At 42.4% G+C, this 25,005-nt stretch overlaps 2 protein-coding genes across 2 annotated transcripts; both read right to left on the reverse strand.

Moving 5' to 3' along the window:
* Positions 1–128: 128 nt before the first annotated feature.
* On the reverse strand, positions 129–15,397 carry LOC118419915 (serine/threonine-protein kinase MARK2-like). Its single transcript, XM_035826578.1, has 8 exons — positions 15,214–15,397; positions 13,887–14,088; positions 12,955–13,071; positions 4,428–4,627; positions 3,982–4,037; positions 3,191–3,344; positions 2,819–2,961; positions 129–2,240 (listed from the first exon to the last, which is right to left on the reverse strand). Exons 2-8 carry the CDS (start codon positions 14,070–14,072, stop codon positions 316–318), a joined length of 2,781 nt encoding a protein of 926 aa, XP_035682471.1. The 5' UTR covers positions 14,073–14,088; positions 15,214–15,397; the 3' UTR covers positions 129–315.
* A 739-nt stretch (positions 15,398–16,136) lies between these two features.
* LOC118420071 (prokineticin receptor 2-like) lies at positions 16,137–20,064 on the reverse strand. Its single transcript, XM_035826775.1, has 4 exons — positions 20,051–20,064; positions 19,490–19,678; positions 17,138–17,243; positions 16,137–16,598 (listed from the first exon to the last, which is right to left on the reverse strand). Exons 1-4 carry the CDS (start codon positions 20,062–20,064, stop codon positions 16,137–16,139), a joined length of 771 nt encoding a protein of 256 aa, XP_035682668.1.
* Between the last annotated feature and the right edge of the window lie 4,941 nt (positions 20,065–25,005).

Genomic DNA, 25,005 nt, shown 5'->3' on the forward strand with positions numbered 1-25,005 from the left:
CGTATATCTTCATATTAGCCTTCATATCTGACATGCTGTATTAATTATACGAGAAACTCAATGATCAATTATATATGTAAGATCAACTAAAGCATTGACTTGTGCTAGAAAAAAAAGAACAACTGGCCTTGAAAGCCCTGTACTCTTTTATTACGTTTCTTGCCACTTATTGAGCTTGACTTGTTTTAACTGTGAGAAATTATGGTGAGATTTTCCTCCTTTGTTGTACATGTCATGCCCACTGCTTTAACCCTATGTGTTTTGTAATATGTATAATGAATACACGTTACTCAACACAGTTCATTGTTTGATTGTCTACGGCCAAGCACTCAGTCGGTTTCTTCCGCCGTTCCGAGAAAGATGGGCGTCATCAGAGCTCTTCCCTCTAGTTTGGATCCTCCCCGTTTTGGCATGGGGAGTGCATAACATCCTTGATCGGAACCGTTGAACATCACCGGCAGGCTTGGTATCCATGGGCGGGAGCTGGGCGACTAGCTGGCCCGCCTTCCAATTGGTGTCTATCGGTGGGAGAAAACGGTCAGCTTCTACCTTCTCTTCGCGATTCCTCCTTTGGTTGCCAAGCTTCTTTCTCGCTTTACGGTCTCGTTTTTTGATATTCCTTCCACCAACAACAGCACCTTCGCTTCTTTTTCCTGTCAAGCGCGCCACCTTCTTGTTGTTTTTCGTCACAGTCCGGACGCGATTGGAGCTCCCTCTTTTCACCTTCAAAGGAACTGCAGCACGCAGCTCGTTCTCCTCTTCCAAGTCGAATGAGGAAGCTTCAGATCTGAGATCTTCGATTTTTCCGTCTCCAGCTGTTATCAACTCCGGAGGAGGCGGAGAAAGGGTTTCGGGAGAAGACTCTCTCTTCTTGGAGTACCATGGTGAAGCGTGGTCGCTCTTAACCCCCCGAACGGCCCTTGCCTTTCCGGACGAATGCAACCGTCCCATTGCTGGCTCACTTGCCTTACTCTTAATAGAAGAAAGCGCTGTTTTAGCTGCACGTTTCTTCTTCAGCGTGATATTCTTCGGATTTTTGTCACGCCTTTCCGGAACAGATTTTTTGTGGTGCTGGACTTTATCCTGTTTCTCGGTCAGCTGAACGCCAGTTGTCTTATGATCTCTGATGTCCTCAACTACAAGACTGGATGTACTGTCCTCAGAATCTTCTTCAAAGTCATCGCTGTAATCGTAGTCATCCTGAATGCTTTCGACCGCAGTGTGGACTGAAGCCTCGACCGCAGTGTGGACTGGAGCCTCGACATAAGTGTGGTCTGGAGTTTTTATTTTCTTTGCTTGGAAGCGCTTTCCATCGCCAACACGGTTGGTTTTCTTCTTCTTTAAAGTAGAGCCACGATTCTTCCGCGTGACCGTCACGTGATCGTCAGTGGAGGGCTCGTGCAATTCTTTCTTTGTGTGCTTTTCTGCCACTTCATTTATCCGTTGCCCACGTGATTCCTCTCTCTTGATGCTCTTCCTGTTGTCAGCTGAGATGTGGTTTACTTGTCCATCGCTTGGCGGCGCTATTTTACTCTTAACTTTAGTCCCATCTTCAGATGTCTTCCTTTGTTTGTTGACCTCTTTCTTGGATTCTTTTCTGTCGGGAATTGCAACTGTGTTATCCTCCTCTTTAGCCTTTCCTGACTCTGGATTTTTCGTGTTTTGCTTGGTGTTACTCTTTGCACGTCGCCTCTGTTTTTGATCCTGATGTTCTATTTTGTTATGGCCTTCCTTCTTCAACTGTTGGGCTGACTCTTCTAGCTCGTTTCTATCCGATGTCTTGTCCAACCCAACTCGCTTCCGCTCCCTTCTTGAGTTTCTGGCATTCGTAGAGTTTGCAGTCGGGTCCGTGGGTTTTCCGTAGGGTTCGTCTTGGCTGAGTTCCTCAGGAGTTGTGTTTAAAGGAGAAGGCGCTTTCCTTCCATCCAGGTCTGCATCCAAACCCTGAGGTCCTAACTGTGGTTTAAAACTGCCCGCGTCACTACTACTTTCCGCCCCTCCCTCCCTGCCCGACTGGACAGCCTCTTCGTCATCCACCTGGCGGATATTCTCGGCATTGCAGTCCGAGCTCTTGGGACTCTCCATGTCGCCATAGTGTTCTTTAAAAAATACCACAAGTTCCGGAACATCCTCAGACTTCACGTACGGTCTCCGTAGCCAGGAATTGGTACTGATTTGCTTCAGACTGGGCCGCCTTTTCGTGTCCACTTGTAAGATCTTCTCGGCTAAGTACTTGGATTCTGTGGTGGAAGATAATAGTGAAAATATAAGATGTATCATCAGCTTTTTACTGTCGCCAAGAAAATAATTTTTTGGGGTATGTTTGAAGGTATGTAGGTAACGTTATGTGTAAGTACGTGGTTTAGCAGCGTAGCCCGAGAAGCTATAAATATATTGAAAATCGCTTGTGATTGAAATTTGATGTGTGATATAGTGTTTAATTAATCTTTCCAGAAGCCGGACAGCAGAGTTTGGCGTTCCACAGACTAGCCATAATAACTCCGTGAATAGTTTTATTAGGTTGGTACGTCACTGAATAAAGAGACTCTTTTACACAACCACAGTTCTATTTTCCCCGACGTTTCGGTGACCGTCCGTCACCTTATTCAGATAGTGACCGCATCTGAACTGTAAGCAGCGACACCTGTGCTGCAGTACAATGTGAACCAGTCAGAATTGCCCTGAAGAAGGTGACAGACGGTCACCGAATCAGCGGTAAAAATTAAGTTGTCGTTGTGTAAAAAGAGACTCTTTTTTCCGTCTCAGGAAACTATACACATCCAATACGACAAATCACGTTAGAGAAACCTCCAAGTACCGTTTGACAGATGTTTGCTCTTGCTGAAATCTAGTTCTCCCTCCATTTTCTGCAGTAACGTCTCTATCCGCACTTCCCTGTCCAAGTCTGTCGGTACGTTATAGGGTCGGACTCCGGCAAGCATCGTGTAGAACACTACCCCTCTGTACATGGAAACAAACGTCAATCAACTGTTATCATCAAGTATTTTCTTTCTCACTCGAAACAGTCTTATTAAACTGTCCGTTATTCTTCCCCATTTTTCTTCTTTTTTTTGTCTATTGAAACTTTCTTGCGAAACTTCATCCACCGCCAATATATGTTCGGTTTACGCGCAAAATATCAGTTAGGCCATGTTGATTTGGTTGTATCGGTTGAAATATATATACATACAGACTCCATATGTCCGCCAGCACACCATCATAGGGCTCGGCGCGGAGGATCTCGGGAGCCATGTACTCCATAGAACCGCAAAAAGTTTCCAGACGTTTCATTGGTCCATACTCTCGCATGTAACCCTTCGTCATCTTCGTGGCAAATCCGAAGTCTACAAAGGGACGAACCAAACACAACTGATGTCTTAGGCCGTTATACATCCTATTCTAGTTCCGTGCTCCTTTGATCGAAGCAATCGTACGTTGGTGGAAACAATCGTTGGGTATCAGGACGTTTCGGCACTGGCCTAGACAGTTCTGCCTCTAGCCGATCAGGACAATTTGGTACAAGGCCTTAAGGGCGACTCGGGTTTAGGTTATGGTATTGTATCGACTAACATTAGAATGGGGGTTATGTATGAGTTAGAATTAGGGTAAGACCGTTATAAGAGTTGAGTTGAGTTGGGCGTCAAACTGTCCTAGACCTGTCGCCAAATTGCTCTGACCGGATAGGGGCCGAGCTGTCAAGGTTCCAAAAACGTAAGACATTTGGATCGTTATAGTGAACCAGGGTAGAACAGGGAATAGACTGGATTCCGTGCTACGGTTATACCGGCTATACTGATATAAAGGTACAGTTTGAATGCAACAATTTATACCTGACATGGAAATCTTGTCGCAGTTGGGGGAACGAGATAGATCAGATATCTACTGGTCTTCTATCACATAAACGCAGGCGGGACAGCAGGAATGTTTAAAACAGAGTCATTACACTGGTACAATGTCTTTTGGAAACGTATCAGTGCTTACCTGAAATCTTGACGTTGAATTCACTATCCAGCAGAATGTTCTCGTCTTTGATATCTCTGAAAAAGATGAAGACAGAAAAATATCGATAACAAACGCGGGACTATGTTCATTCTCACCGCGTAACGGTGCATACGGTATGGCTTAGGTCCCAATGGGATATATAGGCCCTGCCGGGCAGTTCACGGACTGTCTTTGTGCACTTTCGGGCGTGACCCCAACATGCCCCAGTGGGACACCTTGCGTTTCTCTTGGTATTTGGAGGCCCGGCCGGACCCCGGGTTGAATTTAAGTCGGACTCAAAATGAACCCGGGCACCGGTGCAATAGGGACCTAAGACCACACTACGTTTACATCAAACATTTCTCACTAAATATCATAATTCCCTAAAACGCACCTCAGCTCCGCACATCCTCATGCTATATCTCAGACAACCGTCCACTACTCACCTGTGTACGAAGCCGTGACCGTGCACGTGCATCAGTCCGTCCACCAGCTGGTTAGTGAAGCGGCGGGCCAAGTCCTCATGCAGACCGATGCCCCTGCGCACCCGGTACCGGTGCACGAACACGCTGAGCTGGCCCTTCTGTGCGTACTCAAGCACCAGGTACTTACGGGCAGCTGTCTCAAAGTTTTCGTACAGGTAGATCTGTAATGAAGGAAGCCACTAGTTTTAATCCACAGAAATTTATTTATTATCATTATTCATTATAAATAACGTAGGTGACATAGTGGCTTTGTGGAATTAGAGTTGTTGACTCAAAACCTGGAGGTACTGAGATTAAATCCCTAACTAATCCAGATGTTTTGCCTTTTGGGAAAGGCACATCGGTTTCCTCACTCCTGGGTACATGGTTTCGGAAACTTTTAGGATTTTGCTTTGTAGGACTGTTTATATCGTCATCCTGCTTGAAGCCGCAAGTAGTGTATGACGTGTTCCGGTGTGTTTTTTGTCACTTCCTCATTGCTGAAGAATGCGGAAGTGAAACCCTCAGAAAATAGCGTCGCCTGGCGGTTCGTACTAGGTATGCGGGTGTTGCAATTATATGTGAAATCGCAACAATATGGTTAAATTGAAATAGTATGCATCAGTACTTGTCTAAAGTAAACCCAGTGACTTAATAAACTTATAACTTACCCCACCCCCCCACCCCTGTTGTGTAACTAAAATATTCCAAAAGGGGAATCCCCCTTCCCAGGCACCACCGCGTCGGACAGGTGACTCACACACAAGGGGACTTCCGCATACGTCGCTGTGGAATTGACGTGCGTTGGTACCGTTATTATTTTCACCTGCTGTCTGAATATTAACCCTGCTTTTTACACCAATAATACCACTACTATTCACTGCTGATGGTACCGAGGGCGACGTGGACCCAGGATTTAACGGTTGTTGTTGATGTGGCAGTCCTAAATGTTTAACGTAAATTCGCTCTAGCTTGGCGTGGTCTCTTGGTGCTTGGTTTCATTTGGTTCAGTAATAAGTCAAAAGTCTCTCTTTGTATTTAACTCTTTGTGACTTGTACTTGAGTGTTGCTGAACTGTTTCTAGGAGAGAAAGATCCTGGAAGACACAGGAAGACTACAAAAGTGTGTCTGTGTGTGTGGCTTAACCTATTATTTTTATCTAGCAGGGGCCCATCGAAGTATGTTTGTTTTTCATATCCGGTAAACCTGCCTCATGGCGCAACACACAAGGCTTGTAATGAGAAGTACAAGCTGCATATCCGAGCAGATGTGATAGATGTACAATTTATAAACGACATTCCTACCCTCCAGCTTTCTGAATGTGTTCTCGTCAACTCTTTTACAGGAGAGCTTCATCAATACAAAATCGTACATTGAAAGAATTTACACTATTGTTAGAGAAAAGTAAGAAATTTGAAAAATATGGAAAACCTGTCTGGAACAACAGGCATGCAGAGGTCAGTCAGCAGGCTGTCAACTGTGGCTGAGGAATTTCGAGAACTGGATTTGATGTTTAACAGTGGGTCAGATCTGGAAGTTGTAGAGAAAGGATACGCACGCAAGCTGATTCATGCTATCAGTTGTGAAGATAAGGTTTTGGAATGTGAGGCGCTGAAAAGCATTGGCGATGTGTACTTGAAGAAAGCTAAGATCACTGATCACAAGGCTGAGATTCTTAGAAAAGCCTGTGGGCTGTATACAGAGGTCCTGCGATATTGTAGAACTGCAGATGACAAACAAGTCATAGAACATCGTATCAAATATGCAGAGAAGTGTATGAAGCTAAGACATTGTCAACGTCACATGAAGTCAGACATTGAGGCTTCAGATAATATAACATTGGTTGTGGCGATGGAGCTTCACAAACTGGAAGATAAGACCAAGCTGAGGGGCTATGGTGTAATTCCCTTAGTCGAAGCTTATACCAAATACTTCGTGGCAGCAGTTGTTTGTAAAAGTAAACGTCAGGAAATAGAATCATTAAAGAGCCTTGGAGATCTATATCTTGACAAGGGAAAGCTTGGCGAGGACAATGCGGCATTCACCAAAGCAGTCGGCCTTTACCGAGCGGCGCTGGACGGCTGTGAAGATTCAGACGGCAGAGAAACGCTGGAGCACCGCATCAAGTACGCGGAGAAGGCCAAACGAAAAGAAGTGAAGGTATGACAGCTAAAATCCACTGACGCTTTTTATCGCCACTAAAACAGTGATGTGGTTCTGTCTGTCGGTTTGTTTGTCTTGATGTGTGTACACAGTCATTTGAGGTGTCGACGTGTCACAATGTGAGGTCTTCGATCTCTTTCTGAATGTAAAAACGTCTTATTCCATATTGCTCATACATGTTTCCTAGCTGGAAAACGATGCTTTGCATTTTTGTCTGTGCGAAGACAACTTGATAATTCATTTTAGATCTTGTCTGAAATCCGTGTCATTTTTATTTTGTTTTCAGAAGCGACAAAACGCCGGGGAGCCCAGGAACCTGACAATAACCGATATATTGAAGTCTTCACCAACTGAAAGTCTAGCAACTAATGTCGTCATAGATCAGAAAAATGGGGATGGGTAAGTATGTCCATTGATGCATTACAATTTTCCCACATGCCTTTCTTCACACGCCTATTCAGACGGTCCGGAGTGTGTGTGTGTGTGTGTGTGTTCTTTTGGGGGGGGGGGGGATTTCAAAGTTCGGGTATTTGCCAAGGTGGGAAGAACATTATCAGATGTCAATTATTCAAACCTCATTTGCAAAATTGATAGGAAAACAATATCATTCCAAAGTGGTAAACGAGGGGAATCATAACTATGACGTGAGCTGATCAAACGTGACCTTCATCATACATGAATGGAATTGATTTAATTTTTGGACGTCAGTCGCATAATATGATGAGGAGATGCCATCAAATAGCCTTTCACCCTAGTGACTACACTTTTTGTGTAGGAGAGCAACAATGAGCATAGACATAGAGTATGATAATTAGGACTTCTTTTGTATAATCAGATAGGGACTCGCAACAAATCAGTAAATTTAACATTCCATGGAGGCACGATATATGAACCCTGCCAAAACTGATTCAAACATCATCTAGTTTTTAGCTCTAGTCTGACTTAGAGCAGATGTGTATCACATAAATAATTCATAAGCATCTAATCATTACTCTGCTACAGTGGCTACAAGGACCAGCTGCAGGAGGGCTGCAGGGCCCTGCAGACAGGGGACCTGGACGCTGCGGAACACCGCTTTGCAGCTGCGCTAAAAGCCGTTCACGTAAAAGGTAAGAAAAGATTTGCCATTTTTGAATGGTGTCATCTGTATACGTAAGACAGCGCCTTCCATTGAAATATGGCATTTTGTTTACTTGTGCTTTTTGTCTTTGTGCTTAGATTTTTAGCTGAAATACAGATGGATTTCAGTATTTTAGATTATTACCACTGCAGCGCAATAACAGACAAAACTCACAACAGGGCATCCTGTACATTATTATAAGTTATCTGCAATACCAAAGTAACCCAGGGCCAGGGCCCCACTTTTACTGTGAAGCAGTCCCTTCCACTGAGATTGACCACACAGGCAATATAAAACAGAAATGAAATACTAAATAAACCCACAAAACTTTGGCTGTACATCTTTAAACATTTAATTTGATATAGTGCGTTCCAAATTATCACAGATTCATGAAATGAAGATGAAGATAACCTTTAATTTGATAACCCAATTTTCTTTGTCGTTCAGATTCACCTACAGACGAATACACAGAAGAGGTGGAGCCCTTGTGCAAGTTGGCCGATGTCTACCTGGAAAGAGGAATGCAGTCAAAAGACGGAAGTGACTTCACCAAGGCTACAGCACTCTGTAACGCAGCACTGGTAAGGGCAAAAATCGAGGATAGGGAGGGAATCAAACAAACGATCCTAAGAGTCAACCAGTTATTTATTGAGCATGTTCTGGCAATCGAAAAAGTCGTGGATATGGGTGACACAGAGAAACACAAATCGATACTGAAGAAAGATAGGGAGTTTGTAGAAGAAGAAATCAAACGAATAGAAGAAGAGGCAGATCCTTACGTTCTTGAAGACGACAACCCAACGGCAAGAGACGTTGAGAAAAAGAGAGCGGAAGCAATCAAAGTATTGTTTCAGGCAATTGTGCAACAGCGAAAAACGTTCATAGCTGGCCTTGTAGATGAATGTATTGCGGTCATGGGTCCCCCTCCCTGTAAATACGCTATGATAGGGTTGGGTTCGCATGCCACAGGATTGGTAACCCCGTACTCCGATCTGGAGTTTGCCATTTTGGTAGAGGATGAATCAGAGCAATTGAAAAATGTGAAGTATTTCCGCAACCTCACTCATTATCTGCATCTCAAAGTGATCAATCTGAGAGAGACCATTATCCCGGCCATGGCGATTAAGTGTTTGAACGATTTTTACTCAGATGATCCGCTGGAAAACTGGTACTATGACTCTATAACATCTCGTGGGTTTGCGTTCGATGGAGCCATGCCGCATGCATGCAAAACTGCACTGGGCAGAGGAACAAGTGAACTTATCCACACACCTATCGGTATGATCAGTGTTCTGAAAGACGACCTTACTTTGTATTTAAAGAAAGGCTATCATCTTGCTACTGTACTTGGAAACGTGTCTTTGATCACAGGAGAACAGGCCTTGGTCGATGAGTACACGTCTTTATGGAATCAACACCTTCAAGAAAATAATGGACTATTATCATCTCTCGAGGCAACAACTACATTGAGTGAAAATACACAAATGTTTGAGAAGAAAGGTCTAACTTCCAATCTGTTGGATGTAAAGAAGGAGATGTATCGATTTTCAAGCCTTGCAGTGTCTTGTTGGGCGCTACTTCATAACATACTCCCCACCACAATCTGGGAAACCATACTGGAGTTGGAAAAAAGTGGAGCCGTCGATAGTGAGAACGCACATCACTTGATGGTGATGGTCAGCATCTCAGCAGAGCTGAGGCTGCGGACATACGTGAACAATGGTGGTCAGGTGGAAAACTTGTCAGCTCTATCGTCAATGTCGACCAATACTGACATTGGGGCAAAATTGAAGAAAGTGTTTTACTTCTCAAACAGAAAGCAGCTCATGAGATACTATTACACGGCAAGACCATTAAAGCACTTCATCTCACAACTAAGCGACAAGAAACCAAACGAGCAGTCAATTTTCTTCGACAACTCTTCAGAACTAAAGGCAGAGATATACCAAAGTTTGTGTGATTACGAAAGTTCCAAGACGTGCATAGAGCAAACACTTCAGAAAAACATATTACAATATGGTGACCACAGTGCACATTTTGATATCGCTACGTCGTGTACTACCTTGGTTAACGATTGGATACAGCTTGATGATGATGCAAAGGCTGTGAGTTCAAATGAACAGTCACCACAGATGAAGCGCCTTTACAACGATGATATTACCGTACATCCCGAGATAGCCGACTCACTTACCAACCTGGGTAACGTCTGGAGTAATCTTGGTGATCACAGAAAGGCCATCGGCTATCTCGAACAGTCACTACAGATGAAACGGCTTATCTATGGAGAGAACACTGCACATCCTACCATAGCCTATTCACTTGGTAACATGGGTTCTGCCTGGAGTAACCTTGGTGACAATAAAAAGGCGATCAGCTATTATGAACAGGCACTTCAGATGAAGCGGAGTATCTATGGTGAAGGCACGATACATCCTGACATAGCCTTATCGCTTAACAACTTGGGTAATGCCTGGAGCAGCCTTGGTGATCACAGTAAGGCAATCAGCTATAAGGAGCAGTCGCTCCAGATGCTGCGACGTATCTATGGTGAGGACACTGAACATCCCGACATCGCCGGCTCACTTAACAACTTGGGCACCACCTGGAGCGACCTTGGTGATTACCGTAAGGCGATCAGCTATAAGGAACAGTCACTAAAGATGAAGCGAAGTATCTATGGTGAGGACACTGCACATCCTGACATAGCCTCCACACTGAACAATTTGGGTACCGCCTGGAGGGACCTTGGTAATCATAGAAAGGCGATCGGTTATTATGAACAGTCACTAAAGATGAATCGGCGTATTTATGGTGAGGACTCCGCACATCCTGTCATAGCGTCTTCTCTTAGCAACTTCGGTACTGCCTGGAACGACCTTGGTGATTACAGAAATGCGATCAACTATTACGAGCAGGCACTACAGATGAAGTCGCGTATTTATGGAGAGGACACCGCACATCCTGATATAGCCGACTCACTTAACAACTTGGCTAACGCCTGGAATAACCTTGGTAATCACACAAAGGCGATTAGCTATTATGAACAAACACTGCAGATGAAGCGAGGAATATATGGTGAGGGCACTGCACATCCTGGCATAGCCTCCACGCTCAACAATTTGGGTAACGCATGGAGTAATCTTGGTGATCACAGAAAGGCGATCAACTATTATGAACAGTCACTACAAATGAACCACAGGGTCTTTGGTGAGGACACTGCACATCCTGAAATAGCCTTCTTACAAAACAACTTGGGTGCCGCATGGATCTGCCTCGGTGATCACAGAAAGGCGATCGGCTATTATGAACTGTCGCTACAAATGAAAAAGAAGATCTATGGTGAGAACACTGCACATCCTGACATAGCCTCCTTACTTAACAACTTGGGTTCCGCCTGGAGTGACCTTGGTGACCACAGAAAGGCGATCAGCTATCATGAACAATCACTACAGATGAAGTGGAGTATCTTTGGTAAGGACACTGCACATCCTGGCATAGCCTTCTTACTTAGCAACATGGGTAAAGCATGGAGTGACCTTGGTGATCACAGAAAGGCGATCAGCTATTATGAACAATCACTACAGATGAAGAAAAGTATCTATGGTGAGGACAATGTACATTCTAGCATAGCCTCATCACTTAACAACTTGGGTAACGCATGGAGCGACCTTGGTGATCACAGAAAGGCGATCAAGTATTATGAACAATCACTACAGATGAGGCGGGCTATCTTTAGTCATGGTGAGGACACTGCACATCCTCACATAGCTGACTCACTTAACAACTTGGCTGTTGCCTGGAGTGACCTTGGTGATCACAAAATGGCGATCAACTATTATGAACAGTCACTACAGATAAAGCGTCATATCTATGGCAAGAACACTGCACATCCCGATATAGCCGACACACTTAACAACATGGCTGTCGCCTATAGGGACCTTGGTGATCACAGAAGGGCGATCAGCTATTACGAACAGTCCTTACAGATGATGCGAAGTATCCATGCATTTCATGAGACCACTGGACATCCTAATACAACCAACTAACTCAAGATCAAGATGTAGATATAGATGACTTAAATTGTCATATCAACAACTTGGATATCGCCTAGAGCGACCTTGACCATGGTGATCCCAGAGGCGATCGGCTATAATGAGAAGTCTAAGAGAGAAAGGGCCCTGTGGCCAGAGACGGAATATGGAATGTTTCTTTTATCATATATTGCATTAATGCATTGAGCCCATGTTGGGCATGGATATGACATAAACTCCAATGTCATTATAAGTCTTGATCTATGCTGTTGTGCATCTAGTTCTTTATTTATTACGGCTGATTGATAATCTGACATAATAATATTATATGGCACATTATTTCGAAAAAATATTAAATTTTAGATTAAGATGACAGCAAATGAGTAAAAAGTTTCCCAGTTAAACTTTCAGATCGTTGTTCAAATCGGTAATTGTTTCACATTTTTTGCACGAAGCACCTGCAACAGTGTACTCAGATAACATATTTATGCACACTGCCTTCCATAACTGTAAAACAACAAATGATGATTTTGTATCAGAACATTTTGAACATCTTAGAACTGACGAGATTCCGTTGCATTATGATAAGACGAACCAGACAGCACATTTTTATACTGTAAGATGTATTCCCAGTAAATCGGAGTGATTGCTAAGGCCCTCTCTTACACTTTTAAAGATCACACACTCACACATCTCCGATTGACAAAATGATTTTGCTACTTTTAACGGAACATTATTTTTTTTTTTGCATATATTGTACATCCTACAGTTCGAAGGTTCTCACTTTTTAATCCTTAACCATTTAAGTCCCCAAAGGCGCAATACTGTGCCAGTGTCCTGCATTGTGTACGTGAGATTACAAGAGACAGCTAGGAGGGATGGATAGGGACATTTTACACAAGATAACAAGTAAACATGGATTGTACAGCATTGGGAAAGTCCTACGTGTGCAGACCCGGAGACAGGTCAGGGAACGCCGCTATAATATACTAGTATTAGGAGAACTACACCACGCTTTCGTTCATACTGTAATCACGAGCCGTGATAGCCACATCGAAACAGACTTGATTCGCGGTTTAACCGACTTCAATGTGACTTCGACCATTCAAACTGGGCCACATGAATGCTGCTTCGGTAGTTTCGGCTCGAAATCCGATTTGCAAGATTTAAGTATGAACGGGGCGAAACTACTTACCACATGCGGATGGTCAAGGCCCTGCAGTATGTCCACTTCCCGCTTGAGGGCCCTCTTGACAAAAAACTTGTCTTTCCCCTGTCGGAGGGCTTTCTTATGGAGGATCTTTATTGCCACCTGCAAATGCGAAAACAAGCTCATGTTTGTTAAGAATTGATTTGAGGTTAACCATTTAGGCTCCGTTCTTGAGGTGTTGCCAAATAAGTTGTGCTCACATACGGTGAGGTAGTACACAAGGTATCCGATAGGTGCGCTGCTGAACCGCCCTTAGCCTTAGCTAGCAGTAACTACCACAGGTACACAATAACGTAATATGGGGTCTGGAAAGTCATAGTGAGAGTAAACTAAAACATGGAAAATATATGTCTAGAACCTACATATACAATTCTTCGGCGTGCGTTGAATGTTTAACATATAGACGTTATCACTGCCGACGAAGTGATGTTGCATTGAAGATACTGAAAGCTTGACAAAGAAATAAAAGAGGATGATATACATTAGGCCACAGCAAGTAAATCATGTGGGCGACATCCTCTTCAGATCAGCAAAAATCATGGGGTAAAATAACAAGATGGTTGAAAATGGCTACATTTTCAAAATAGACACCATAGATGCTGTAACAGGAATTAAAGGGACAAAACATGGTGTCGCAGTCATGGCAAGAAGGCATCATTTCTATATTTATATTCAAGACATGTGCAGGTGTAAGTCAAGTGTCACTTCTACATGACTCTCAAGTACAATCATTAGGCTACAACACAACATATTTGCTAAGTTGGGTAATTTTTTTGACCGTCTCCGAAGAAGAAAAAATCTTGCTATTTTTCTGAAATCAGGCGAAAATTAATGAGCGCACGGATGCCATATACCAGATATACTTGCTTTAGATACTGCCCTTTATATGCTGGCCTTATATACATTACAGAACGTACCCTGTCGTTGCCCTTTTTATTGGTATCCTCTTCAAGTCTACGGTTCCGTGTCTTTGCCGCTTCCTGTGCCCTGGCCAGCCGGACCAGCCCGAAGGACCCCGTACCCAGCGTCGTGTCCCGCAGGAGGTACCCATGCCGCACACACTCGCCATGCACTGCGTCCGACTCACAATCATTCAGATCCATACTATTGACAGGTGGCCTGGAGTTAAGAAGTCGGGAAAACAATCCGACTGGCATTGAGAGGTGTCTTCTGCTTTTAGTTACTCCGTCTTTGGTAGGGACGCATTTAGGGATGAGTTACTTGATCTTACTTAGGCCAGCGTCACATTTCCAATCACAATCATTGAAATCCATACTATTGACAGCTAGTCTGGAGTTCCGAAGTCAGGAAAACAATCGGACTGGCATTGCGAAGTGTCTACTGCTTTTAGCTACTGCGTCTTTGGTAGGGATGCATCTAGGAATGACTTACTTAGGCCTACGTCACAATTCCAACCGGGGGCCGGCCGGGCTGTTTGCGGAAACGAAAAATTAAAGTTTATGCCAATAAATATGCACAAGACAAGACTATTTCTAGTCCGTTCTGTGTTTTTTATTCTTTTATATCGTACTTTTCGTTCCTCTAAACTATCCGGCCGGGCCCTTTTGTGTAAATGTGACATTAGCCTTAGCAAACGGGTGTAAAATGGAAGAGGTTGATCATGAGTATCTAAACACCAGAAAGTGAGTCACGACACCCCTTTCTCTTTACGGCCATACTTCAGATTTTAGCTTCCACGGCCAATATCAAATTCCCATGCCTATTACAACCGTCAACAGTCAAACCTGCTCAAGAATATCACTAAGTGTACCGATAAAATCTGGCCTATGTAGGCAGGTGGTCACTATAAACAGAATTCTTAATTTTTTATGGCAATAGGAAAATCATATATGTATAAAAGTCACCAAAAGATTTTCACTTTTGCCAGATGGGTCCTAACATACAGGTGGTCACTAGTACATGTAAGGCTAGCGTCACATTTCCAATCCGGGGCCCGGCCGGGCTGTTTGTGAAAACGGAAAATAGAAATGCATGCGTTAAGATATAACACGTTACATAAATAATGGCCAAGACTATTCTCTTTACGTCTTGTGTAGTTTGGCGTCTGTTTTATAAAATCATATTTTTCGTTCCCGAAAGCTGCTCGGCCGCCCGGGCCCCGGTTTGGAAATTTGACGTAGGCCCAAGACTGTACTCTCGTGCTCTGTCCGTGAATGCATTTGGATACCGAAACCTTGTGAACGATTACTTATAATACGTTGCTTCATTAACTGGCGGACTAACCTTGTCCAGATTGAAGAATTCTACAATCTTGTCAGTCTGCTCAAGCCAGCAAAAAGCTGGACGAAGTCGCATGTTTACATGATACGAAGGGGTGCATTGTTGCATCATAAGAATCGTCTCCACAACAACAACGAAGAACAGGGCATCGAACTGTGGAACAACATGGTTACGTCACAATTCGAACATGGAACGGTTGCGGCGAGACGTGGATCAAGCGACATCGTGCGGCCAGTTGAGGCTCTGCGTTCTTTGATCAATCTATAGACTCTCTGAGGTAATTCTTTAGTTTTTCAAAGATAGATCGATTCTTAAGCAATTGAGATTAAGATTGTGATTGAGATTGAGATTAAGTTTGTTGTCTTTCTACTCCTCGGCTGGTTCTTAATAGAGTTGAATTCATTTTTGTTTCACTGAGAAAAGAAGAGTATCAGTCGATATACAAATGTTAAATTTATTCATTGTATCAAGCAAGCCAACAACTTCTACAAGACGCAACACACGATTCAAAATCACTAGTTAGTACAAAAACACTTAGCAGGCACACAGTTGTACAGTACATCTTCTAAGATATTGGAATGTCTTGGTTAGCATCAGTTGTAATATCAAACTTGGCACCTTTTCACAAGTTCACAAAATAAGACGGTACATTTCTTTTCCGGTTCCTATCAGAACCAACATATCTTTAGTAGTATTTACAAATGATACACCCATCATTACGAGCATTGTGAAAAGAAGATTTTCTGATGTTCCGTGTCTTCTCTTGCTTATACTTTATGTATTTAATGCTTTTCTAGAGTAGTAAACGGGTTTTATTTGCGTAGATCAGTATGATGTATAACTGAATAACAAGTACGATATGATAGGTATTAGAATAAGATTTCTTGTTTAATCAAAAAATATTCTGAAAAGACTTGAGAGTCTCTTCACACGTGGGTTGATCGCGACTCCTGGACAAACGCGTCGACACGGACAGGTCTGAATATGGTGGAAATCAGCAAAGGGTTTTTCCTGGCGTTCATCTCAGCGTCGCCTCTCCGTCTGACGTTCGTGGGCGCCACCTTGCGGTTTTGTCTCGCAACCCATGCAGCCTTGCAGCTTCTAGGGATCTTCTTGATGTACTTCTTGATGCTGTCGTTCATGGCGATGTAGACCACGGTGTTGATCATGCTGTTGCCCATAGCCAGGGCCTCTACCACGTAGAAAATGGGGAGGTTCAGCTTGTTCTTCGACAAGCTGTAAGGAAAGTAGTCCCTGGCGACGGAATATCCGTGGTACGGACCCCAGCACAGCACGAAGAGAACGAGCACCACCACAAGCAGACGAACACTCCGCCGCTTGGAGCGCATGATGCTCTGGTTCTGCTCGTCCGTTCGGAAACCTGGAACCTACAAAACAGCAAACAGAGACTTACTTGAAACCAGGGGACTTAAGCTACAAGATTGTTCTTAAAATTTATGTAATGATGATAGCATTGACGTTTATTGCAAATACATGGCCTCATTGGGACTAAAAAATGTTAAATACCAAGAGGATAATTGGAAACTATGCTATACTGTATCTATATCTTTATTCATATGCTTCTTCTCTCTTTGTAAAACATAGTAGACGATTTTACCATCGTATCGAAGTTGGGCATTATATATGTTGACTTACATTCCGTTGTGTAATGTGTATGCCACCGGTTTAGATATTTGTCACTGAGCATTTATAATTACTTTGCATAATGAGCATTCTAGAACAACGTGTACTTCATTTTCTTTTTACATATTACAAAATATACATGTGGTCTACCATTGGGAGGAGTTTTCATATAGTCCCATTTAGTTGTATGACGTATCTACCAGCTTCAATTTGCAGTGGTTGATCTTTAATCTGTGTATAGCACTAGTACTTTGAAGTTATCTAGATGTTTACTATACCTCACCTGTCTCTTCCATATCTTCCGCACGATGAAGACATAGCAGAACGTCATGATGATGACGGGAATGAGGAACTCCAACACCAGCATAGACAGGTAGTAGGCCTTGTACCTGTGTATATGATAAACACAACTGTTATATCATTCGCAGTAGGCCTTGTACCTGTATATGTGATGAACACACCTGTTATAACATGGATAGGTAACGCCTTGTACCTGTATACGTGGTAAACGCACCAGTGTTATAACATGGCCAGGTAGTAAGCCTTGTTTCTGTACATGTGATAGGCGGGGCTAAATCGCAAGGATCTGGAGCGAGCTGCCATTCGGTGCTAACTCAGGTGACCTCAATACGACAGTAATTGCCCCATGAGCGGCCAAAGGACCGTAGGTTTTGAACCAATCACACTGGGAAGGACTCCTACTCTTATCGATAAGTGTGGCGGGTTTTGTAACGTGCTCAATGTGTGGCTCTCCTAAAACACGTAACCTCCATTTAACGTCCTACCCGAGGGACGACACTATCAGAAGCTAGTAGATACTAATAGCGGAAAATCACTCACTCACACTCACTCATCCGGCGAGCTCGCTCGGAATCTCCACATTACTAGTGTATAGCGGAAATTATGTTATGCTTGAATGTGTTTTTTTTTAAGTGTCGCAATGTTTCACCAATCATTACTATGTCAACTGTCTACAGACGCCGCTAGAAACCACAAACTTTGTTCCCAGCTGTTCTGACACTTTCTCCTAAGTATGTTTTGTCATTATATACTTTAAAATTTACTCTTTTCAGTGCCTACCATTAAGATAACAATCTCAATTGGAGTCGAGCCAGTGTTTCCATTTTGAACTGCCTGGCGCCATTCCCGGTTTCTAACGACTGGATACGTCATCGTTTATCAAACCAACTTTCAGAGATCCTCCAAGTCGAGATCAGATAAGCACAAACGATTCTCTCAAGCAGTAAGATGACATGAAAGAAGTGTACTTGTCACAGTTTATCAGCTCTGTTGACGCCGTTTTGTTCGTTTAATCAGTCTGAGAGCTAATGGCTTTTCTCAACCAACAAAAGAACGTTAACCGACTTCTGTGATTTCCGGTCGAACTCAAAGGTTGGAGCATTTAAGTGTCTGTGATTACATCTCTTGAGCCAGGCGGTTAGATTCATGGAACTGCTAACAGCGCCTCTATATCTGATACTGAAAGGGCTCCTAAATCTGGAATAGCTTCATTGTAAAACAAGTCAAAGGCCAAGAGACTGTCTGTGTAAATGAACGTTTATGACCAGTAAAAGGCTTGGAATCTCAGCTAGCTGCTGCAGAGGTGCTTTGTGCTTTGTGTATAGAATTAGAAATAAAGCGGACACGCACATCTACATAGAATAAGTTCGAACCGTTAAGGGGCATAATTTTTTTCTTATATGTGTTACTCATTACCCCGTTTGGCAAAGTTACTAGTGCTCACCAATTGCTATATATATGCTAAAGACGTTTTAAATCAAATGTGCGCTGTGAGATGGTATGCAGTGTCAAACGAGAGAGATGACAAAAGAGAAGAACAAGTCTCGAATAAACAATTTCTTTCGTCCTTATATGCACTTATAATTAAAAGAGAAGATCTGTATTTTCTATTGAATAGGTATTGTCAATATTACTGTGATTGTATGGAAGTTTTTAATTAATTCATCTGTGTCCGGGATGACAACCACAAGTTTAGCTAGACAAGACATTCGTTCACAAATAAAATCTGCTCAACAGCAACGGACAAGGAATATAGGAGAAATCTTTTACAGAACCAGTTAGAACTCGCTTTGCTTACGTCTCGATGTCTCTCAGACACCTTCATCAGAGCTTCTAACTTGAGTTCTGTTTCTCGCCATTATATGTAGCCGATGTAGGCGCTTTTGTTGTGCGAACACAATCCCAAAATCCCCACCCCCCTCGTTCATCACTGCTGTTGACTTTCTTATCCAGACCGCCTCCTTTATCCACCAGATCCACCTGTTGTCGTCCAAGCAAAGTGAGAACTAACTGGTTGTGTAATAGAATTCTCCTAAAGCCTAATAGTATATTCTACCAACCTAAAGTTGTTTTCGGAAGTAACGGACAAAGTTCTCCACGTTGCTGTCGACTGCTAATCTCCAGGCAAATTTACCAGTGGTATAAGATAGTATCAAAGCTGGCTAAGGAGTACAGCTGGCCAAAGGGAGTCATCAGCCACTCCGGTATATCCAAACGCACTCTTAAGCCGGCTTCACTCCTCTGGCTCTGGCACTCCTCTCCTTGATACTATCTTATGCAACCGTGGGTTCTGCTTGGAGATTAGTTAACTACAACTAGGAAGATAAATGTTTACCGAGCTTCCTCCTGGATGGGCCAGATCTGCCCACAGAAGGTGTTGCCGTTGTTGGCGTACGGCACGACCTTAGTGGACATGGCGGCCGGGATGCTGACCAACAGGGACACCACCCACACCATGGTCACGGCGGCTCCGGCCACACGGGCACTCATCCGGGGGATGTGGGGCAGCATGATGACCAGGTATCTGTGTTAGGGGGGAGGGGGAGAGATCAACATCACGTGACTGCATGAAAGAATAAGCGGGTTAGTATAGTATGTGGGGTTCACAGATTTAAGTTTGCATGCGCAGCGTGATGCATTTTGGGTAATATGTAAAAGCTGAAGGCCCCTAACTTGTAAACAGGTCTTATTTACATCATGCGTATTACGCGTTTGGACGCGTCCTGAGACATTAACATGATTTAGACAAGAACTGTTTACTAGTTTGGGGGCTTTAGCCTTGTCATGTTACCCACAATGCATCACACTGCGCATGCGCAGAATAATTGAATATCTTTCTTTAAGATAATAAACTGTTATTTAGATATATGAATTACTTGTTACTAATCGTAATTACTTGTTGCTAATCATGATTACTTGTTGCTAATCGTAATTACAAACTATGTGAATAACTACGCGGAATGATGCATACAAATCTATCTTTTACCATCTTCTAACAACGTTGGCGACTGGATGTCGCATAGTCTATGTATTTTCAAAACGCGGCTAATCTAGACCTTTCTTGTTGCACCCACATAGCTGAATACCACTACTCTTATCAGTTCGGAAGTGGAACCGACTTCCCAGTCACGTCCCCTTTTTCAGACCTAATCGACCATGAGGACTAGCTAATGCGCGCTAAGCTTTAAAAAAGTTGAATCTTGCCCTAAATAACAGGTCGACCTCACAGTTTCTACTAGAATGCAGGTAGGAGTGCGCGTTGACTCCTTGAGAGCATAATCTGATTTTGGAGATGATTAAATCATCGTTTGGAATCACCTTAGTGAATTACTTTCACCCTTAAGAGACACTAGTCTGATTCCTTAATGCATCTTCAGGTGAATCTTAGAGCACGGAATCTCCGAGGACGGGACCGAAAGTTATTGAGGTTAATTAATCTTCTAAAAGCCGACTCTGTAATTCCGTACTTCACTCCATACATGGGAATAAGCGGCCATCTGTGAAATTCCTCTCAAATCTACCGATTAAACTTGAACTTCAATTCAGAAACGACCGTGACATGTCAGTTTCGTTCAACCTTAATTGATCAAGTCACATGTACATGCACTCGTTGCATGATGAATTCCTTTATCATATTTCATAACGACACGTTTTGAATTCTATGTACATACAGTGGCCACTACTGTCTCCATTTATCCACGGCTACGTGAAATTCATGTTGGTTCATATCATGTCATCTATGTTGATATAAAATCTTACATAACCGTAGATCATACTATTTCTAAATCAATTAATTCATTCATCATAGATGTCCATTTAGACGTAAGACTGAATCTTCTTATTCATAGTGTTATTGAGTATTTAAACAAAAGGTTATTGTCTATTGAATTCCATGGCCAACTGCTGGCCTAAGATAGCTGTTAGAACTTTTACGCGTTTGTCGATATTTTATGTCCAGAATTATAGAAAGATCAGCCACTTACAGATTTATGTATGTTAGCTAATGAACAGAACAAATATTCCCAAGATCCAAATGGCTTAAGTAATATGAGCAAGGCAATTAACTGCAGAGGAAAATAAAACTTAATGGCAAAAAAAAACATCTCGTCTCTTGGAGATACCAAGAAGGCGATATGGTAATATAACCTCCTTGGAGGTACATGATTCCACACAGATGAAATCTAAGGCTTTTCTCCTGGACAAAGTTATGAATATGGATAATTCCACTGACGTACAAGGTCTATCTTTTAGTCCATAGCCTTAAGAACGAGCTCACTTGTACGTTTAAAAGTCAGAAGTAATACTTGTAGCTGCCACTTCTTAATTGCCACAAAAGCTAAGTGCTTTTACCGGAGGCTATCAAGACCATCTACTCCCAATGGTACTGCTAATAACCTGACGTACTTTGCATCTGTGGTTTTAGCTGGATCATCTTGGGTGATTGTCCTTAAAGGGGCATTCCACTCTACACGGGAGTGTTATTTTCCTACAGATATTAATTTTAGGAAGTGATAAATGAATACTACTTCACATTATACGATGAAGTACCCAGATGCTCCACGCGCCTCAAAGGCATTCAGTCTTCTACTAAACCCCCCAAGTACCCTCTAATTGAATTGATCCTATGGCTGAATACGGCTAATTATGTAACCATTGACATATTATCTTTTGGAAAACACCACTCCCTTCTGGAGTAGAATGTCCCTTTAAAATCTCCTCGGTGTGCTAGATACGTGCATCAACAGTGGGTGAAAATAACGTGGAAGAAAAAAGGCATTTTTGTACGTTTCTTCCCAATAGGGCTAAGTACAGGTCACATGTTAAGTAAATCTACTCCAGTACATTCGACTTCCTCTCGCTTTTTGGTCACAAGCATGACTGTAGTGAAAAGAATGGATCTATCGTTATCTTACAAAGGACAATCTACAGTGAAGTATACTTCGTTTCCTACCTATTACCTAAACTGCAAAATTAGAAGAGACAACTATAGAAAAATTATCCGTAAGAATTTCATTATCTATAAATACTTCAAAGACTCTTACATTTCATTTGATATAATTAGATATGCTGAAAAGCTGATGAAAGCTTGAAATATGGCCCCACATCAAGATATTTTTCCCAACAAAGGCGGAGATATATATAGTAGGGGCATACAAACATTCAACCTTTCTTCCAACTATTTTTGAACCACTAGGCCTCTAGAGATGAGGCGCTACAAGGCACTTTCATCGGTACATTGCTGACTGTGACGCAAACAGCCATCTGTTTCTGAGCTTGAAAATACTCTCAATGAGGAAAGCCTGCTGACGGTGCAAACAAAATCTTTTCACTATTGACATTACCCGTTGTACATGTACGAGGGGCGTGCAATTAGTAATGGTCCTGACCCATTTCCCATAGCAGGAGATTAATGAAACTTGGCACAGTTATTAGTCTTTCTCTTCATAGGAATCACCCAGAGTTATGCATTTCTCCCATCGTTTGATGCAGCTCTGGACACCGATTTTGTAGGACACCCCAGGTTGGTCCTCCAACTGATGCCTCATCAATGGCACAAGAGGGACGACCAGGTCTGGGAGCTGTTTCCACAGACTTCCAGCCACGTTTGAATTCAGGATGCCAGCGTTTTACAAGGTCATATGATGGGGCATCATCACCATAAGTTTCATTTATTTCATCAAAAGTCTTCTTTGGTGTGCGTCCTTTCAAATACAAAAACCGGATCACTGCGCGACACTCAACTGGTTCCATTTCACACCTGGTCTATTTCGCACCTGACTAAGTTCAAACACCAGTAAATCAGAAACCACAATTAGTTCAGAGCTGTCTTTTGCAACATAACCCATAGAGATATGAATTATTACACATACAAAATTTCATTTAGATCAGACAACTGGAAGTGGGTCAGGACCATTACTTATTGCACGCCCCTCGTATTGACGCACATTCTTTGCGCACACTTGCATACTGTAAGTTCTTTGTGATTAAGATTGTCCAGTCGGCATCAAGGGAATGATTTTGAATATCAGAAAACATGAGGAATGTTTTTGTATACAAGAAACCATTACGATATAGATATCTTTAAAAGACGTTTCTGTCTCTGTTTCTGCACTTCAAAATACACTGTAAACAAAATCGTTTTCACTCACATTCTTTAATTTACTGTAACGTCTTTGAGACATAAGATTGCCCGGTAGGCGTACGCGTTCTAGATATGACTCTGAATATTGGAAAATAAGGAATGGTTTTGAATAACAGAGGAATGATTTTGAATATCAAAAACCATGAAGAGATCTTGAAACGACGATGCAACTGCAACTCGACTCAGTGACCAAAGAAGAAACCTCGTCAAGAACTGAAAGTAGAAACCTCGTCAAGAAATCAAAGTAGAAACCTCGTCAAGAACTTAGCTCCCTCTTTCACGCTTTTCACTGGAGATGAAGGAAACAGTTAATATTTCATTGATATTCATTTACCTCCATGAAATGTCATGGAGGTTATATTTTACCCTGTGTTTGTCTGTGTGTCTGTGTGTCTGTCTGTCTGTCTGTGTGTAAACAAAATAACTCAAGAACGGCTTGGTGGATTGGTTTCATACTTGGTGTGTTGGTAGGGTGTGATGAAAGCTGGAAATGATTAGATTTTGGGCCCCCTAGCAGCTTCCCTTGGTACTGCAGCGCAACTTCCGGGTTTGCTATCTCATGTTCTGAGCAAGCTATGGTCACGATTTTGAAGTTTTAGATAGCTCTTGTGCTCAGAAATAAGTGACATAAGTTTGGGCCCCCTAGCGTCTAGTTTTGGGAAAGCAGGGGCATTTTTGTCAAAAACTTCTAAAGACGATAACTCAAGAAGGGAACAACGGATTTTTATCATTTTTGGTATGTAGGTACCTTAGACAATGTTTTACAAGATAAGATACTAATTATGCAAAACAGGAGTACATTTGCATAATTAATGCACTGCATGAAAAGTCGAATTTACCACATTGGTAAATGCGATGTATAGCCGGGTAAAGTTTAGATTTACCCGGGATTTATCGACATTTACCCGCCGGTAAAGGTGCAAATATACCAGGCATTTACCCGCATGGTAAAGCGGGTAATGTTTGCCTGATTTACCCACATTTACCAGGTTCGTGTAAATATGCGTTTACCGAGATTTACCGTGCGAGGTATTTCTCATATATTTTGCGCATTTACCGACATTTACCAGGCGGAGTATATCTCATATAGCTGTATTTACCCATATTTACCTCGGATTTATGCAAACCTTTACCAGAATATTCAATGCCATATTTACCCCCATTTACCTGTATTTACCTTGGATTTATACAACCTTTACCAGAATATTCAATGCCATATTTACCCCTTTACCCACATTTAGCTGGAAGTTTACCGATCACTTCCAAGAATTACCCAAATTTACCCATGATTTTGAATCAGAACATGGTTTGTGGCAGAACTCAGTAATATTTATTGGATAAACATATCAACATTGACAGGTTTTCTAAAGGGTAAACAGATAAATGCTCTAGCTTTACCATATACAATTGTTACCCTTTCTTATAATTCGAGTTTAAAGTAATGTTCATAGTATGATTGGACATTAATCAACTGTCCTGTTTACAAGCTATATATCATGAATGACATTCAACAAAGTAGCATCAGTTTATCATCACACACTATCTAAACCTATCATCAGTCTCCATGATTGTGCAGACAGGCTTTAGAAATTATATACAAGAATACTTTTGCCATACATTATTTGTTTCTACCAGACTCTGGCCTGGTCAAATGGCAATAGGGGAAATTTGAGTTGGAGTTAGTTGGCCAAGGAGACAACTGACTGGCA

This window comes from Branchiostoma floridae, chromosome 7 (genome assembly GCF_000003815.2).
Source record: "Branchiostoma floridae strain S238N-H82 chromosome 7, Bfl_VNyyK, whole genome shotgun sequence".
Taxonomy (NCBI): Eukaryota; Metazoa; Chordata; class Leptocardii; order Amphioxiformes; family Branchiostomatidae; genus Branchiostoma; species Branchiostoma floridae.